The sequence below is a fragment of the Dama dama genome, chromosome 6 (genome assembly GCF_033118175.1).
Source record: "Dama dama isolate Ldn47 chromosome 6, ASM3311817v1, whole genome shotgun sequence".
NCBI lineage: Eukaryota > Metazoa > Chordata > Mammalia > Artiodactyla > Cervidae > Dama > Dama dama.
In genome coordinates this window covers 25,292,674-25,312,621 of record NC_083686.1, presented here as the reverse complement: position 1 = coordinate 25,312,621, position 19,948 = coordinate 25,292,674, and the positions used below count along the sequence as shown (strand labels likewise).

Here is a 19,948-nt window from a genome sequence, read left to right as displayed (position 1 = left end):
GCCACTGGAGCAGGTACCCTTCCCAGTGTCCACGTGAAACATAATCCTCATCACACATTATTTAATGTGCCTCCTTCAAGTGGAAACCCATCAGAGAACCATGTCTTGGAGGTGGTGGGTGCTCAATAATTGTTTGCTTGTTAAATATGTGAAGATGGTTAACTGTAGGAGCAGTCATGACATTTACGTGGGCTTTCATCTGTGTCTGTAGCAGTAAGATCCATTTTACAGTGACTTTAAGATCCATAGATAGAAATGGAAAGATTGCTGCCTCACCCCTAATTCACGCTAATGTGATGGGCATGGGTCCAGAGGCATACTGGAAGCATGCGGAAGACGGAAATCTGAGCTAACATGATTTAGATGGTTTCAGCCTATTTCATTTCCTACTTCATATTTGCCTCAGACACTTAATGGAGGCGGTGAAGAGAGAAGGGGAAAAAGCCTCTGCTGCCAACTGGAAAGCCAGTGAGAATTTAAGAAAGGCTCATTGAAGGTGTTTAGACCCCTGGGTTGGCCTGTAGGTTACTTCGGGAAGCCAACCTGACCATTATCCCATCCATGTGGGGATGTTCCCATCCCTCCAGAAAAGGAACCACTGCCCATGCCCACCATTTATTGTGCAGTAACAACTCAGTGGTAGGTATCTCCTGATACACCAGGGATTCTTCCCAAGCAGATCCCTGGCTGCCTTGCTCTGTAATTACGGAGCTGTTTTGTCCTATAACTAATATTTATTGAGCTCTTACTAAATGTTTACACTGGGCCAAGTGCTTTATGTTTAAAGTCTCATCAAGTCCTCACAAAAAATTCCTAAGTGAGGCTCAGTTATCCCATCTTACAGATGGAGAAGCTGAGGCACGATTTCTAGGGTCACATAGCTATTAAGAGTCAAAACTGGGCTTTGAACCTGGACACTCTGACACCAAAGTCTGGGTGCTCAGCTGTTATATATTCTTCTTTTCAAAGATGTAATCCTTACTCCCCGGGGTTCTAGACCCAACAAGAGAGTCTGAAACACTGCACAGTATTATCCCATCACCCCTCCATCTTTGACACACTTCCCTTGCCCCTCATTTGGCTCAGTAGTAACACAACCATGAAATCACTGTGCCCAGCATCAAACCTCAGAGTCCACCCTCATGAGCCCACTGACACCCCTTCAATGAAGCACAGCTGAAGTTCTCAGGGAACATAATCTAGTAAGGAAGACATTCCTCCAGCCACTGCTCACCTCATCCGTGGATCTCTGTCCTCTGCACGCAAGCCAGGTGAAGATCAGACCAAAAAACACACCCAGCGCCATGATAATATAAGGTATGCTGGTGACAATCAGAGTAGTGTTAATCACAGACTTCAGTCGACTTGCAGTCTCTTTATCAATGAGAACACTCTGCGGAAAGGGGCAAGAAAATAGCATTCCCTTGATTACTAATGAATATCCAGGGGGTAAAGCTTTTGGCTCTTTCTTCCAGATCATGAAACAAAATTTGGGTATGTCCTCCTGTCAGCAAACCAGAGATACTGAAAATCCATTTATAAGTCAGAATAGCCAGAGGGGGCACTTAGTCATTAATGTCTCCTCTTTTCTCCTGAAGGCATGTTTTACTCCAAATTGGCGGGGAAAGGAGGGAGAAAATATTCAGATAATACCAGGAGGTATTTCCTCCTCCTGAAAAAGGCGGGGGAAATATTGACATGATACCAGCTTTTCTTTTGTATCAGACTCCAGCTCATCCTTCAAAGTCCAGCTCAGCATAACTTCCTTCCAGAAGTCTTCTCTGGCCACATCAGGCCTCGTTCAAGGCCCCTTTTCTGAGCTTCCATCTCACATTCTAAAATCCGCCATCACTGTCTTCACATTCTGCATTGTAACTGTCTATTTACCTATTTGTCTCCTCTTGACTATGAAGTATTCCTCAAGTCAAGACTTTTATTTCAGTCAACTAAAAGGTGGATATAGCACCCCATACACAGTAGGTGCTCAATTAATGTCAGTTGATTAGATGAATAAATGAATGAAATACTCCAACAAATGGCATGTGGAAAGTATCATTTCTCTCTTAGTTAGCTATACTTATCAGGACCAGAGGTCTCAACAAGAGAGTGTTCGAAGTCTTGAGGCTAACCAGAAACGCACAGTTCAGTTCAGTCGCTCAGTCGTGTCCGACTCTTTGAGACCCCACGAACCGCAGCACACTACCCTGTCCATCACCAACTCCCGGAGTTCACCCAAACCCATGTCCATCGGTGATGCCATCCAACCATCTCATCCTCTGTCGTCCCCTTCTCCTCCTGCCCTCAATCTTTCCTAGCATCAGGGTCTTCTCCAAGGAGTCAGCTCTTCGCATCAGGTGGCCAAAGTATTGGAGTTTCAGCTTCAGTATCAATCCTTCCAATGAACACCCAGGACTGATCTCCTTCAGGATGGACTGGTTGGATCTCCTTGCAGTCCAGGGGACTCTCAAGAGTCTTCTCCGACACCACAGTTTAAAGGCATCAATTCTTCAGCACTCAGCACAGGGTATTGATAAATAAGGAATTATTCTAGAATAACACTTTCTGGATGAAAGGCAAAGGTATTATCACCTTAAATTGTCATGGCTGAGGTATCTGAAGAGCTTAATGCTATAACAATTATTAGCAACAACTGGGAGTTTAGGCTTAATTTAGGCTCAATTTGCAGGTGAAGGCCCATCAGAGTCTCCTCTGGAAAAAAGGGGTGAGAGAGCAATCTCCAAGGTCACTTCCAGATCTAATGTTTTACTTTTCTAGAGAAAAGTCAAGTTCTTTCTGGGAGGGAGCAAAAGCACGAGGTTTCACGCCATCATTCCCTGGATGCAATCCAGTCTTTAGCAAAAAGTCAAAGCAAAGGTTCAGGTGGAGGGGACTTCAGATATGCTGCAACTTGGCAGAACAGGGCCCTTCCACACTCTCACAAAGACCTACTTCCAAGGCACTCCCCACAAACAGTAACAGTAATGACCCAGGAGAAACAGCAAATAGGTCCTATAAACGGTAAATACTGCCTGAATTTTTCCCATGAAACAATAAAAGCCTTGTCTTAGAACTGTAATCACAAACCCTTCAAAAGTTTATCAGTGTGGCTACCAATACAATGCTAAGTGGAAAAAAAAAAAAGATATCAAACTCAATCTACTGTATGGTCTCAAGTTTGTAATATCAAAACCAGAAAAATATGAGGCAACATAAGCAGATGTCACCTGCATTTTTCTCTGAGGGAGGGGCTTGCTTATTAAGCAGTTCACTTTTTAAATGTCATTTTTAATTCCCCAAGAGTTCCAGAAAGAGCATGTGTTATTTTTACAAAATGCAAAACATCAAATTATTTTTACAAGGCTGTTTTGGAAAACAATTTTTATAACACATTGTTGAGGAAAATAAAGCAAGTTAAAAACAGTTTACCAGTCTGGCTCAGGTCTTGTGAGAAATCATTTTTAATTTGTCTTTTCTTGCTAAGCTCTGTTACTAAATCTTCTGCAAAGAAAAAATATTTTTATGGAAGACAGAAAAATCACAAAACTTTAAAAAATGTTGCTGTTAACACTGGAAGCCAGGTCAGTCAAGAATTTGAGGAGGAAAATCCTGCAACTTTTCCCTCAAAACTGGGTGAGAGAGAAGGGAAATTGAGGAGATATCCCTATAGTAAATGTGATATGTGATTTAGAGAAGAATTTATCACAGGTGTTTTACATAATGGATAGGTGTTTTCTGAGCCTTCAGAATAAGCTTTATTTATAAAACTTCAATTTATGCCTAACAATTAGGGATAGTATTTCTCTGGGTACACTGTCAAAGAAATTTCTTCAGAGAAACTCCTTTTGTTTGAAGAGGATCTGTTTCCTATAATTCATGATGTATGCTTGTTTATCAGAAAGTAGAAAAGACTTCTATGCTGTGATGAAGGATAAGGCAACCACATATCACTGCAATCAGTGGGCAAGTGTCCCATTTTATTTAATCATTTCTCAACCAGCTCACACTTTTTCACTCTTTTTCTCAAGTAATGAATGGTAAACTGATCACCTTTACATTTTGGTTCTTACACAACCAGCTTCCAGAAAGAAGTTTTACCCACATAATGTTCTTAACAAGGGAAATTTCTGTCTGTCATTTCCAAATCTCACAGACAGATTCATGTAAACATATAAACAGAAATTTTCTGAGGACAAACAGGTTTTTAAAAAATCACCTTTGCCCTTTCTCACATCTAAAATTACACATAGCTACAATCACAGACACCATAATGGAAGGTCCTCAAGCTTCCACAGGTGAAACATACCCGTGGCTCCCTCCTAGGACTCACCTCATTGATATACATCACTGGGAAAACCAGGGTTTGAATGTTTCCTGTTTCACTATAAAAACAACACAAAAGATTATTTTATAGACATCCTCATTACGATGGCATGCTGGCCTGATGAGACAAGTGTATATGAAAATTCCAGCACACTTATTCATTAAATTACCCAGAATTTATGCAGCCTTCTTACCTTTGCAAACACATAACAATCAGATCACAAACAGTCTAGCAATTTGAAGTGTGGCATGTTTATGGAAAGTGTCTTCACCTAAGCACAAGATGCTGAAAGCAAATTCATCAAAATGATAACTATACTCCCAAGAGTTATGGGAGGGAAGGCTCCAGCAGAACAATGCTGTCATTCCTCAGAATGTTTTATAACCAGGCTACCAAGTATTGTCTTTCCAAGAGCCTGGAGCAATCAGCTAGTAAGCAACTTACTAAGCACCAGCTCTGCAGCGGGCGTCTTGGGAACACATCTTAATTCTCACATGCAGAGGTGTTACTGCCCCAGGTTTAAGATGAGGAAATGATGGCTCACAGTAAGCTGCCCGGAACCACCACGAAGAAGTGCTGGAGCCAGGACTGTAATTCCATTTTGATTCTAAGGCTCTAGATAATAACTACTAAATTATATACACACATAAAATACATCCTTACAAACCACACTTGCTTCCTAGAAAGATGCAAAACACCTGGGCTTAAATCTGGCAAATTCAATGGGGGAAACTAACCAAGTCTGACTGACAGTCAGGCAGACAGAAAAAATTGATAAATATGAATACTATAGATACATACTACAGTTTTGGATCCAGTTTTTTCATTTGCCATTAAATCATAATTAGCATTTTCTCAGTTTCCACTGAAAAGTCTCAGCAGGAGATTGTACTCAGGAATCCTAACTAAGTAGTGGTTTTTAGATGGTGTGGGGGGACACTGAACTCCATAGAGTTTGAAATCACCCACAGGAGAGCTCATGGCTGGCCCTGGGTGGGAGCAGTGGAAAGGAAGGAAGGGAGGAAGGGAACCAGAGTCATGGTGTGGGAAATGTTTGCTGTGTGCTGTGCTTAGTCAGTCAGTCATGTCTGACTCTTTGTGACCCCATGGACCATAGCCCTCCAGGCACCTCTGTCCATAGGGATTCTCTAGGTGAGAATACTGGAGTGGGCTGCCATGCCCTCCTCCAGGGATCTTCCCAACCCTGGGATGGAACCCAGGTCTCCTGCATTGCAGGTGGATTCTTTACCATATCTATATGGTATCTATATAATAGACAGATATGCCTTATCTAGCCTTCCCTGAGCTACCAAGGAAGTCCGTGAATATTGGAGTGGGTAGCCTATCCCTTCTCCAGAGGATCTTCCCGACCCAGGAATCAAACCAGGGTCTCCTGCATTGCAGGTGGATTTTTTACCAGCTGAGCTACCAGGGAAGCCCATGGAAAATGCTTAGTAGATGGGTAAGAACAGCCTCTGTAGCTTCACTAGCTGTGTGAATTCTAGTTCTAGCAGGTTATTAAACCTCTCTGTGCCTCAGTTTTCTTATCTGTAAAATGGGAATGAAGTGAACTAACGTTAGTCATGCCCAACTCTTTGTGACCCCCATGGCCAGGCTACTCTGTCCATGGGATTATGCAGGCAAGAATACTAGAGTGGGTAGACATTCCCTTCTCCAGGGTATCTTCCTGACCCAGGGATTGAACCTGGGTCTTCTGCATTGGCAAGCAGATTCTTTACCATCTGAGCCACCAGGGAAGCCCCACAGGGTTATTGTGAGGAATCGATAAGTTAATGTATGTAAAGAACTTAGAACAATGGCTGATTCATGGAAAGAATTCTATACATGTTTGCTTAAATAAGATAAGTAAATTCCAAGACCAAGGCAGCCCATGAAAAAGTTGATGGTGCCTCATCCCTGAAGGACAAGGGTGAAAAGACTTAGAAGTGCGCTGAACCCCTCCCGACAGCAACCCCACCAGAAAGTGAATGTAGCAAAACCACCCTCTGCCTCTGCAGAAAGAAGCAAAACTCACATGAAGTCATCTAATTTTCTGACATAAACGTTGATTTGGAACCTCTTGGCTGCTCTTAGGATAATTCCAGTCAACTGCAAATCAGAAAAGCAGAAAGAAAACATTAGGATTTATTAAAACCACACACGCAGTTGTCTTTTCAATAGAGCACCATTTCTGTGTGGTTCTGATAAACAGGGCAGCGACCACCATGTTTGCTAGGCAAAGTGGGACAAGCGACAACTATTCTCCAGGATGGAATGAGAACTGGGGATTGGGTGAGGAGCCTGGGAGACCAACGTTTCTCACACTCTACTATGCATGTGAGTTCTTGGGGACCTTGTTAAAATGCAGGCTCTGATTTCGGTAGGTCTGGGTTGGGGCTTGAGATTGGGCAGGATGCTGTCACTTTGGAGTTTTGTAAAATAATTTTATGTTTATTTACTTATTTTTGGCTGTGCTGGGCCTTCGTGGCTGCACAGACTTTCTCTAGTTGCAGCAAGCTGGGGCTACTCTCTCGTCGCGGTGCATGGGTTTCTCATTATAGTGGCTTCTCTTGCCATTGAGCACGGGCTCTAGAGTGCATAAGCTTCCGTGGCGGCAGCGCGTGAGTTCAGTAGTTGTAACTCTCGGGCTATAGAGCACAGGTTCAGTAGTTGCAGTACAGGGGCCTACTTGCTCCACAGCATATGGGATCTTCCTGACCCAGGGATGGAACCCGCGTCTCCTACTTTAGCAGGCAGCTTCTTTACCACTGAGCCACCTGGGAAGCCCAGGATGCTGTCACTTTGAATAGCAAAGTGCTAGAGGACCTGGGCAGGAAGGAGATTTAACAGATACCCTGTTGGGTCTCAGATCCAAAATCACTGCAGATGATGACTGCAGTCCTGAAATTAAAAGACGCTTGCTCCTTGGTAGAAAAGCTATGACCAACCTAGACAGCATATTAAAAAGCAGAGACATTACTTTGCCAACAAAGGTCTGTATAGTTAAAGCTATGGTTTTTCCAGTAGTCATGTATGGATGTGAGAGTTGGACTGTAAAGATAGTTGAGCGCCGAAGAATTGATGTTTTTGAACTGTGTTGGAGAAGACTCTTGAGAGTCCCTTGGACTGAAAGGAGATCCAACCAGTCCCTCCTAAAGGAAATCAGTCCTGAATATTCATTGGAAGGACTGATGCTGAAGCTGAAACTCCAATACTTTGGCCACCTGATGCAAAGAACTGACTCCTTGGAAAAGACCCTGATGCTAGGAAAGATTGAAGGCAGGAGAAGGGGATGACAGAGAATGAGATGGTTGGATGGCATCACCAACTCAGCAGACATGAGTTTGAGCAAGCTCCAGGAGCTGCTGATGGACAGGGAAGCCTGGTGTGCTACAGTCCATGGGGTCACAAAGAGTCGGATATGACTGAGTGACTGGACTGAGCTGGACTGTCAGGCCTGGGTATGCGGGCAGAGGGTCAGACCACTGTGAGGAGGGTGTGGTCACAGCCAGAGAATGGTGCCCATGCACAGCCAGGCCCACCCCACAGAGGCCAGAGGGCAGATGCAGCATCATCCCCCATGGCCAAGGCACCTTTGCACCAAGGGTGTGGGGCTATGCCTTGCCCTGGTGACAAGCACCTGCGAACAGTTTGGTTGCTGAAAAGGACCTGACTGATGGCTGAGAGAGAAAAGGGAGAAAACCATACCGGATCTTATTCGTAAAATGTGCTGTGTGTGCTCAGGAGCTCATTCATGTCCGACTCTTTGTGACCCCGTGGACTGCAGCCTGCCAGTCTCCCGTCCATGGGATTGTCCAGGCAAGAATACTGGAGTGGGTTGCCGTTTCCTTTTCCAGGGGATCTTCCCAACCCAGAGATTGAACCCTCATCTTCTTCACTGGCAGGTGGATTCTTTACCACTGAGCCACCTGAGAAGCCCTCGTAAGAAGATAAGGGCACCAATTTCTCAAATGTAAATGCAGTGAGTAGTTATGAGTGAAATGCCCATAAATTGCTGTGCTCAAAGAATGTGTTTGGTCTTGGGTGACCGTCCGATGCATGTGTTCAGAATCCCAAGAAAGACGATATCACATTCAGTTCCTACAGTGAGAGGCTCTCATGCTATGAAATGATACTCATATCCTTTTAACATGGTTTTTAGTTTTTCTCCTCTATGAACATGGGATTAGAGTGTATGTATATCTGATGCCCTTTAAATTAATGTTGTCATATAATAACTCTCAAAAACACCTGTATAAAGTGTTTTGCCAAAAGCGACTAATGCTTATATATATATATTTAAATTTCAACTAAAACATTCCTGGCAGCAAGTAAGCAGAGGAATATCTTCACCCTGCTGATCTGTGGCCCAATGGGAGAAATGCATATATATATGTTCAGGTCCACTCTTTTGGCAACAGAAGAAGATCCAGGTTACCTTGTTTGATTCCAGTGGTTTCCAATGATGGAACTTTCATTGTTGCTTTTGTGTTAAAGGGGATTTGCTGATATTTCTGCATATTAGCTTCATAGAACTTAGCCTTCTAAGGGCCGGGTTATGAGACTATGCATCACATTGCACTGAGCCGAGTTCCCTCCACTTGAATATGTAAATGAAAGGAAGACAATATATTTCTCAAGAATGCTCAGGGCTAAACTGGTGAACACCGTATAGAAAGAATAAAATGTCTGCTTTTTAACCAGGAAGATGTGTGTACTCACAGGATTGATGTCCACAAACGTCTCATGATATTCCTTATTTGGATGCATGCCTTCAATGGCAGAGACAAACTTTTCATCTGCCTGGTAGAAGTGTGGGAAAGACATAATAATAGGTGCACCTGCAATGTGAGGAAAACAGAAATGAATGATGTGGTTCCTTCAAGTCTAAGTTGAACATACAGTTCCTGATCACAAATCCAGTTCCTCAGTGAGGGGTGGAAAGCTGGATACAGAAAACTTGAGTGGAGGAGAGGGTCAGGCTAAAAGTAGTAGCTTGGGATTCTTATACTTCAATTTCTGACATGTCATTTACCCCTATATTATTTTATACCAAGAATCTGCCTGCAATGCAGGAGACACGGATTTGACCCCTGGGCCAAGAAGATCTCCTAGAGAAGGGATTGGCAACCCACTCTAGTATTTTTGCCTGGAAAATTCCATGGACAGAGGAACCTGACAGGCTTAGTCCACAGAGTAGCAAAGAGTTCGATACGACTGAGTGACTAACATTACTACTACTAGCTGAATTATTTATTTTTCAACTAATATGTGCTGAACTTATAAAGTACAAGTGCTTTATACACATTATTTTAGTTGACATTCCCAGAAACCCTATGAAGTTAGAACTATTACCTTCCATTTGCATTTGAGGAAACGGAAGTTGAGAGAAGTTACAAAACCTCCTGAGGACATTCAGCTATCAGGTGATGGAGACAGAATTCTGATCGAACGAGGGTCGGCTCATCTTAAAGCATTCGTTTCACCTATAATTCTCTATCAGTAAGTGGATTTTCCCCACTGCTCTCCTCCCCTGCTTGCTTTTCTGTTTTTGTTTTACAAGACAGGCTTTGTTCTCCATGTGTTGATACAGAATTTTTTTGCAGGGGGAGCGCTGTGTTTCGTGTCTTGTGGTATCTTAGTTCCCCAACCAGGGGTTGAACCTGCTCCCTCAGCAGTGAAAATATGGAGTCCTAACCCACTCTACCACCAGAGAATTCCCTATGCAGAACTTTTTAAAGACTTTGCCTGGCCCTGCCATCGGCCCAGCCTCTGACTAGATCAAGGTCTGCCCACAGGAAGACACTGGTTTTCTTTTCTTTCTTTGTTTTTTTAAATATTTTCCATTCAAGAAATAAATAAAGAAGCAAATTAATAAAGGAAAACTATTCTAGGTTTTGCTCTTGAAAAGAAGAGTGGGACCCAGTCACTCCTGCCAGGAAAATATATTTGGGGAAAAATTAGCCTGTGTGTTAGCTGCTCAGTCGTGTCTGACTCTTTGCAACCCCATGGACTGTAGCCCACCAGGCTCCTCTGTCCATGGGATTTCCCAGGCAAGAATACTGGAGTGGGTTGTCATTCCCTTTTCCAGGGGATCTTCCCGACCTACGGATCAAACCCGAGTCACTTGCATTGCAGGCAGGTTCTTTACCATCTGAACTGCCTAATGGCAAGTAATTTAAGTCTGAGTCCATGGCTCAGACGTCTCACTTGTCACACATAGAGAGTTTTGTTCTCTATTGCTACACAGTTTCACAAAGACACAATTTCCTTCTTTAAAGGACGCTGACCTTTAAAATGTATTTTTAAAGATCTGTTGAAGACAGTAAGGGCCAGACACTGTCCTGAGTCTTGTGCATACATTTATATCTCACCTTCACACAGCCTTCCAAGGAAGTTATAATCATTCCCATTTTACAGATGAGAAAACTGCTGTCCGGAACCCTCTTTCAGCAACATGGCCAATTTGCTAACGAACAGAATAGGATTCAAACCCAGATTCCTCTGACTCCAGAACCCTCGCTCATCCCACTAGCCAAAATGTTCCCCTGAGGAATTCAAAACCCTGGAGGACAGTCCTGGAGGCTAACATTTTAGTGACATCTGGGAACACAGAAGAGGCAAGAGGAAAAGGACTAAAGCAGGAAGTCTGTTGCAAAATAGAGTCCTTCTGTGGGTTCTGACATCAACTTCTTGAGGAAGCGGAAGGTTACTAATGTGTGCCTTGAACCACAGAACCATGGGCTGATCAGGCACGTGCTGCTTCAGGACTGCCCCCCGTGAGTCTGCAGGAGAGGTCTAATCTCCGGGTAGGGGTGTGTGCTCCCCAGAACAGTCATTCCTAATCGTGCAGGTACCATCTTCATGAGAATCATCTGCATCCCGTTAAAAAATACTGATTCTGGGGCCTAGTATGTGGGTTCTGGGACAGATGCTTCTAATGATTCTCCAGATCATTCTGATGTATGGCCAGTCTTACAAGCCATGACCTCAACAGACAAGGAAAGGGAGGATTAGCCCAAAGGGAACTTCCAAACTACATGGACAAGGGGGTGAAAGTCAGCACATTACTCAGAAAAAAAAAAAATTTTTGTTTTTAATCAAGAGAAAGGGGTTACCAAGTTTTTCAACAGAAACTAAAGAATTGAAGCCTGAGGAACATCACATTACAAATATGAAAAGACCCTCAATTCTAGCAGGAATTTGCTCAGAGATAAAGATTTTATAAGAATCCTATTCCTTCTCTGAGCCTTGGTTTCCACAATTATAAAAAGAGGCCACTGGTTGTCTAACAAGGCTATTTTTGCAGCATATGATTGTGAAAAGTATCCTTGTGATGCAGAAAATGCTTTGTTAGCTGCACTGCTGGTCATTTCACCTTTTACAGAAAGAAGCAGGTTAGCTCAGACGTTTTTAAGAAACACCGGGAACTTTGTGGTCAGGGTTTAAAACTAACTCTGCCTTAAAATTAACTCTTAGTTTTAAGAGTAATGAGAATCATTACCAAGGTATGAACTTTCCTATTACCTGATTCTTTACTTTCTGTTTCAGCCTTGTTTTGAACATGAAATCAGTTAATACTTTACATGTATTAACTGCATGTAAATATGTGAAGCACTTATAACAGTGACTGGTACCAGTAAGCCGCTAGTAATATGAACTATTATTTCTATTAAAACTGTAATTGGAAAAGATACATGCACCCCAGTATTCATAGCAGCACTATTCACAACAACCAGGGCATGGAAGCAACTTAAATGGCCACCAACAGATGAATAGATAAAGATGTGGTATATATTTACAATAGAATATCCTCAGCCATTAAAAAAAAAAAAAAAAATCAAATAATACCATCTGCAGTAACGTGGATGGGCCTAGAGATAGTCATACCGAGTGAAGTAAGTCAGAGAAAGACAACCATCACATGATATCCCTTATATATGGAGTCTTAAAAAATGGCACAAATTAACTTATTCACAAAACAGGAATAGTGTAACATGAAGAAAATGATCTTATGGCTACCAAAGGGGAAAAGGGTAGAGGGAGAAATAAATTAGGAGGCTGGATTAACACATACACACTACTATATATAAAATAGATAACTAGTAAGGACCTAAACTGCATAGCACAGGGGACTCTACGCAATATTCTGTAAAAATGTATATGGGAAAAGAATCTGAGTGCATACATGTACATGTGTAACTGATTCACTTTGCTATACAGCAGAAACTAACACAACATTGTAAATCAACTCCATCAAAAAAACTAAAAAACAAAACAAAAATGTGCTAAATTGAAGAGCCAAAGGGAAAAAAAGAAGGACTCCTAAGCTACAGCCCTGCCCCTCTGGAGCTGCACTGCACCTGCTCCATCACATGTGCGGGAGACCCGGGGTACGGTGGAGTCCAGCTCCCCAGCAGTGCCTTATACCAAGGAGACCCACAGAGCACAGGCAGCCGCCAGCCACTCCTAGCCCAGGACCAGTTCAAAACAAAAAACAAAACCAAAACAACTCCTGAACTACTGCCCAGGAAAAACCCAACATGGCATCCTAGCAATAAAAGCATTACAGGAAAGCCAATGCTTTTTAAAAAAACTATGCTATAGCCATGTTACAAAACTTTTTTAAAAACTGTAGTTAATTTACAATGTTGTGTTCATTTCTGATGTACAGAAAAATGATTCAGTTATACATATATATATTCAAGATACTGAACATAGTTCCCTGTGCTATAGAGTAGGACCTTGTTCTTTATCTATTTTACATATAGTAATTTTATCTGCTGGTCTTAATTTATACCCTCTGCTTCCTCTTGGCAACCATAAGTCTGTTTTCTATGTCTGTGAATCTGTCTCTAACAAAACATTATTCCCGAGAGGTTGGAATTGTGCTTTCTATTGTGCTGACAACCTTCTTTGTTGAAGAACATCAACCGTACATCCAGACCCCCGTGTCCCCTCTCTGAGTTCTTACCGTTCTTGCAGACGCTGACATTCAAAACTCCTGAGCCCAGGCAGTTTCCTTTAGGTATACAGAAGCCAGCGTTGTCCGAGGTATTGGCTAATATTTCTGCAGGCACCTTATACCTCAAGGCAGGCAGTCCCTGGACACTCTCAAAGTCACTGAAAGTTATATACACTGACCTGTTTGGAAGCAAGGATAAAAAGTCAGCGTGGGTCCCCATCAGCATGGTCTGCCTGCATCAGTAAGTCAGCCAACTGTTCTCAGGTGTAACCCGGCTAAACGCTTACGGGATACACGGGAAATGAAGAGGCCAAAGACAGACAGAGAGGAGCTCAACCCACTCAGTGTATAAAAAAGTAGGAGATGGACTCAGTGAAAGATGTTTAAGAGGCAGCAACTGTGCTAACATCCCAACGAGACTGAAAAAAAAGACATAATGTGTGGTAGAAAACCAAGAAAATGAGTTAGAATGGGCAAGAAAGAAGAGCTGTCCAGACCAGCACGGGCACATGCCAGTGTGGACGAAGCGGAAGCAAAGGAAGGAAGCCAGGGAGAAGCCGAGACAAAGCAGAAACAGGGGAGGTGACAAAAGGCGGGCCCCGCAGATTCCCAAAGGCCGGACAAGTGCCCCATTAGATACTTGATTACACGTACTTTGATACCCATTTCCCCCATGTAAAAATAGTTTCCATATTTTGCCCTGCTTATTTATTTCAACAGAGTAGAACATCAATTCTGCCCTCAGAGATTTAGAGTTTCAATCAGTATCAGTGGTTCCTTCTGACACAAACCACCCAGTTATCTGCATAGCACCTGAGTGACAGCTGGACTTCCCTTGTGACTCAACTGGTAAAGAATCTGCCTGCAGTGCAGGAGACCTGGGTTCGATCCCTGGGTTGGGAAGATCCCCTGGAGAAGGGAAAGGCTACCCACTCCAGTATTCTGGCCTGGAGAATTCCATGGACTGTATAGTCCCTGGGACTTTCACTTTCACTCTGAGTGACAGCCAAGGCACTTTCACATGCATTGTCTTAGAGCCTTCATCCCTGCATCTGAGGGTGTCTGAAGGCTGAGGGGGGCCTCACTTTTCATCACCTGACCACGGGTGGGACACATCTCTCACTGGGTTGTGACTAACGTAGGAGTTGCCTTCCACTATACATCTCACCCCTGCAGCATTTCTGAGTGAAAATTTTAAGCAAACAGAAAAATAGAGAAAAATATTATAATAAATACATTTTATAACAAACACCACTCAGATAAATAAAATGTATATTTATGGCTACAACTGAAGTTCTCTATGTAACACTCCTGATTCTGATCTTTCTCTGCATCCCCAGAGGTAACCACTATCCTGAATTTGGGGTTTATCATTCCCATGCAGACCTCTATGCTTTTTAAAAAAAACTAATTAATTTGGCTGTGCCGGGTCAAAGTCGGCATGCAGGATCTTTGCACTTTTAGTTGTGACATGTGGGATCTGGTTCCCTGACCAGGGATCGAACCAGAGCCCCCTGCATTGGGAGCACAGCATCTTAGCCACTGACCACAGGGGAGTCCCCAGGCCTTTATAATTTTACCTACATACATACTCATAAACAACATGTGGCACTGTTTGATATTTCTAAATGTTATTATAATAGTATACCATATTGTCTTTCTGTAATTTGCTTCTTCCTTCAACATTTTTAAGATTTCTTGCATTAAAGTACATGGCTCTGGTTGCTATATTTTACTTTTTATATATTCTATCATACAAAGATCCCATTTATTTATTTATGTTCTCCTTTTCATAGGCACTCAGATTGCTTTGGATGGAGGAAATTTTTACATATTGAGATATGGGGAGTGATTTTTGGCTTATACATGAATTAACTTAAACTTTATGCTAACGAGAACAGCCTGTTTTATGGCCTGTCGAACATGCCTGGTACATCTGCTTTAACCATTAATGAAAGCCTTTAACCATTAATTAATGCTTTCATTAATGCTTTAACCATTAATTAAAAGCCAAAATGGAGTAGCTGTGATTCAGGCATCCAGGAGGGAATTGGGCGACCACTGTGGATGTGGTTTCAGACACATTCCTGCATCAGTGAAAACTTGAACTTTCTGAACTGCATTAAACTCAAGGACACCACTAGCTGTTCTCAAAACAGTATCTCCTAGCTGTGGTCAGCTGAAACTTTTCAGGGTCAAGGTCTCCCCTTGCAACTAGGCAAACATTTCAGATCCCAGCCAACCCTTGTTTAACAAGCACCCTTACTTCTTGACAGGTCCAGTTATGTTTCTTGATAAACAACTCATGTAGCTAACTGTAACCTTGAGGCTTTTGCCTTGTACGCCTCCCGCATTTTGCAGTCTGACGAAATACAATTCAAGTGCTCTCTGAATTACCGCCTCCTGGGCTACAGTCCTCCGTTTGGCTCAAGTAAACTTTTCCATTCCAGTTATAGATCATTTATTGATTATTTCTGTCAACACTTCCAGTGTTTTCCTAACTACAATCGATGTGTAAGTCTCCTTCACATAGGTACCCAAGTTCTCCAGGCCAGGGAACCCATGTTGGAGAGACGTGTGAAACCATGGGGTCGGATGTCTTTGGCGTTACTAAGCGCTGCCAAGGGGCTCTTCACAAGTGGTGGTACCAGATGAGAATACGTTTCCTCTGTGGCAAATCTTTAATAAGCTCCTCCTAGCCTCCTAGGTTTCCTTGTCTTGCTCATTGCACTCAAACATGTTCTTTCTTTGGTCCTTCCACAAATACTGACCAGGTAGAACAGCTGGCTGGAAGGTGGCCGATAGGCCGCTCCAGAGCTGGAAAGGGTCTGTGCTGTGGTGCAGAGACTGGGGACGGAGAGGGGAGTGGAAGAAAAGCTCTGTCTGAGGAGGATGAATAGAACTTGCGGCTAATTTAGTGCAAGAGAGGAGGGAGATTTACAGTGATTCTGACAGGGCTGGCTGGGGAGGTGCTCAACTGCATGAGATAGGAGAGTCCGTTGGACAGCAAGGAGATCACACCAGTCAATCCTAAAGGAAATCAACCCTGAATACTCTTTGGAGAGACTGATGCTGAAGCTCCAATACTTTGGCCACCTGATGCGAAGAGCCGACTCACTGGAAAAGACTCTGATGCTGGGAAAGATTGAAGGCAGAAGGAGAAGGGGGCAACAGAGGATAAGATGGTTGGATGGCATCTCCTATTCAATAGACATGAACTTGGGCAAACTCTGGGAGATGGTGAGGGACAGGGAAGGCTGGCATGCTGCAGTCCATGGGGTCATGGACACGCCTTGGTGACTAAACAACAATAAATGAAAGCCAGAAGAACAGCCATTCTTGAGAATGTAGACTCCACAGAGTCAAAGGTAACTAGCTGACCTCCAATTGAGGAGAAGTCTCATAAAAAGCCTTGCAGGACTGCGTGGGAGAGGAAAGGGAAGCTGTGTGATCAGCTACTCATCTGAGCAGTGTGATGGTGAAAGGCGGAGCAGGAGAGCTAACGACAGGGAGATGGGAGTCAGGGTGTGGAATAGGATGCCTTCCTCCTACGGAGGAGACTTCATCCTGGGTGTCTGGAGAGAAACAGCAGGCGGGAGGGAGGGATAGATGCGGGCAAGTGTGAGCGGATACGCTCCACGGGAAGCTTAGCATTCAGCAAAGACCTATGAAATCTGAAGTATGGACCATGGTATGATTTCTTTATCTTCTCTGCAGCAACTGGAAGAAGACCAGAGCAAATTTCACACCTGATAGAGGATATCATAATAATGAAGAGCTAATATTATTTACTGTGTGACAGGCCCTGGGCTAAGTATTTTATTAAAGTAACTCATTTATCCTCAAAACAACTCCCAAGCTAGGCAACTATTTCTGTCCTTACTTTACAAATGAGGACAGTGAGGCACAGAGTGGTTAAATGACATTCCCAAGGTCATACAGCTGTACGTGGTGGAGCTGGTATTCAAACCAACACAGCTAGTCTGTGAACGGCTACATTTTTTTCTTGTTTCTCAATATGCTGTTATCACTGGTCACTCATTAAGCATACATATCCTCACCAAATAAGTGTAATTATATACATCCCTCATATTTTTGGCGGCCTTGTAGTCAAAGAACTCACATTTCAAATTCTTACCTGCAAAAATCAGATGGGAAGACATAAAGGATTTCATCTTTGGTGATTAATGGGTGAAAAGAGTCTCCATCTGTTCCATTGATCATATTGCACTCATCTGCTGTCCACCAGTCAAGCGACCTGTCACAGGGAAACAAAAAAGAGTCCAGATGGTCACATTGGATTTTAGGCTATTTTTTTTTCCGTTTATTTTTATTAGTTGGAGGCTAATCACTTTACAATATTGTAGTGGTTTTTGCCATACATTAACATGAATCAGCCATGGATTTACATGTATTCCCCATCCCGATCCCCCCTCCCACCTCCCTCTCTACCCGATCCCTCTGGGTCTTCCCAGTGCACCAGGCCCAAGCACTTGTCTCATGCATCCAACCTGGGCTGGTGATCTGTTTCACCTTGATAATATACATGTTTCGATGCTGCTCTCTCGAAACATCCCACCCTCGCCTTCTCCCACAGAGTCCAAAAGTCTGTTCTGTACATCTGTGTCTCTTTTTCTGTCTTGCATATAGGGTTATCATTACCATCTTTCTAAATTCCAAATATATGCGTTAGTATACTGTATTGGTCTTTATCTTTCTGGCTTATTTTCACTCTGTATAATGGGCTCCAGTTTCATCCATCTCATTAGAACTGATTCAAATGAATTCTTTTTAATGGCTGAGTAATATTCCATGGTGTATATGCACCACAGCTTCCTTATCCATTCGTCTGCTGATGGGCATCTAGGTTGCTTCCATGGCCTGGCTATTATAAACAGTGCTGCGATGAACATTGGGGTGCACGTGTCTCTTTCAGATCTAGTTTCCTCGGTGTGTATGCCCAGAAGTGGGATTGCTGGGTCATATGGCAGTTCTAGTTCCAGTTTTTTAAGAAATCTCCACACTGTTCTCCATAGTGGGTGTACTAGTTTGCATTCCCACCAACAGTGTAAGAGGGTTCCCTTTTCTCCACACCCTCTCCAGCATTTATTGCTTGTAGACTTTTGGATAGCAGCCATCCTAACTGGCGTGTAGTGGTACCTCATTGTGGTTTTGATTTGCATTTCTCTGATGATGAGTGATGTTGAGCATCTTTTCATGTGTTTGTTAGCCATCTGTATGTCTTCTTTGGAGAAATGTCTGTTTAGTTCTTTGGCCCATTTTTTGATTGGGTCATTTATTTTTCTGGAATTGAGCTGCAGGAGTTGCTTGTATATTTTTGAGATTAATCTATTTTAAAGATGCATTTATCTATTTATGTATTTTTGGCTTTGTCGGGTCTTAGCCGTGGTGCAAGGACCCTTTGTTGTGGCACGTGGGGTCTCTAGTTGTGGTGCACGGGCATAGTAGCTCCGTGGCATGTGGGGTCTTAGTTTCCCAGACCAGGGATCAAACACAGAGCCCCTGTACTGGAAGGAGGATTCCTAACCACTGGACCACCAGCAAAGTCCCTAGGCTTCTTTTTTTTTAAATGCTCTGGACTTCTCAAGACCTAACTGGGAGCTGGCTACTCACAGAACCTTGTTCACACGCAGACACCAGGGTGATGTTGGTTGGGAATTGGATCAAGAGCGGGAAAAGCAGGGCCCTGATTTCCAAATATCAATTCTGACATCCTTCTTCCCTTCCTTCAAAACTAAGGATCTCCTGTAAAGGTTTAGAAATATCCACGTGCTTTAAGCAGTGATCCAATTTGCCATTCACAAAAGCCATGCTCACAGCCAGCCCACAGTCAGATGAACTCTGGACAGACATGTTCAGGACGATAATATTCACAACAGATCATTAACTATCTCCCCTCCAAACAGCTCTCTGATCCAAAATTAACAGAAGACTTCTCCTGGTCACAAGAAAGCTTAATTTTGAATCAATTTTATACTCACTAAGAGCACAGTTGAGATAGAAGGTTTTTAAAAATTAATTCCTTGAATAATGGTATAAAATGCAAAAGATAGGAAGGAATGGGCAAAAAACAGGAATTCTTCCAACTTCTGGTCAAGGTGAAATTCTAAATTCATGTATTAAGGGTCTCTTCCAAGTAAAATCACAGAGCAATGGTTGATAAGCCATAAATGGGAACATTTAAAAGGTCTATACTCTACTCAAGCACAAGCATCTTTTTCGACAATGAAAGGTGATAAATGCCAAGTAGTGAGAAGGCTAAAGCTGCTGCCAACTGGGTTGCAGGTATGGAAGCCAAGAGAAAGATCTGCAAGTCTAGATTCTGAGGTTGGTGAGGATTAAAGGTGGTCCATCAAGGGCTTGAAATCAGGATCTAGGGCAGGGATTTTTTTCTGCTCAGCAAGAGAGGCTGAAGAAAGCAAAGCTGAGTTGCAGGGAGGCAGAAAGCCCTAGACACCTTATAACCAGAACCTGGGCCAAGATGCCTGCTGATTTTTTGGCCAGATCTGTGATATTGTTCAGTCTTTAAGTTGTGTCCACCTATTTGCAATCCCATGGACTGCAGCACACCAGGCTTCCCTGTCCTTCACTCTCTCCCAGAGTTTGCTCAAACTCATGTCCACTAGAGTCGGTGACGGTAT

The 19,948-nt window shown here is 43.0% G+C and overlaps 1 protein-coding gene across 1 annotated transcript in view; it reads right to left on the bottom strand.

The window, feature by feature from the left end:
* SCARB2 (scavenger receptor class B member 2) overlaps positions 1 to 19,948 on the bottom strand; it is a 79,312-nt gene that overhangs the window by 2,922 nt on the left and 56,442 nt on the right. Inside the window, exons 6-11 of the mRNA XM_061145756.1 lie at positions 17,425 to 17,544; positions 13,296 to 13,465; positions 9,044 to 9,162; positions 6,357 to 6,430; positions 4,328 to 4,379; positions 1,235 to 1,393 (exon numbers count right to left, since the gene is read on the bottom strand). Of these exons, the coding sequence (XP_061001739.1) occupies positions 1,235 to 1,393; positions 4,328 to 4,379; positions 6,357 to 6,430; positions 9,044 to 9,162; positions 13,296 to 13,465; positions 17,425 to 17,544 (694 nt within the window). The remainder of the gene's footprint in view (positions 1 to 1,234; positions 1,394 to 4,327; positions 4,380 to 6,356; positions 6,431 to 9,043; positions 9,163 to 13,295; positions 13,466 to 17,424; positions 17,545 to 19,948) is intronic.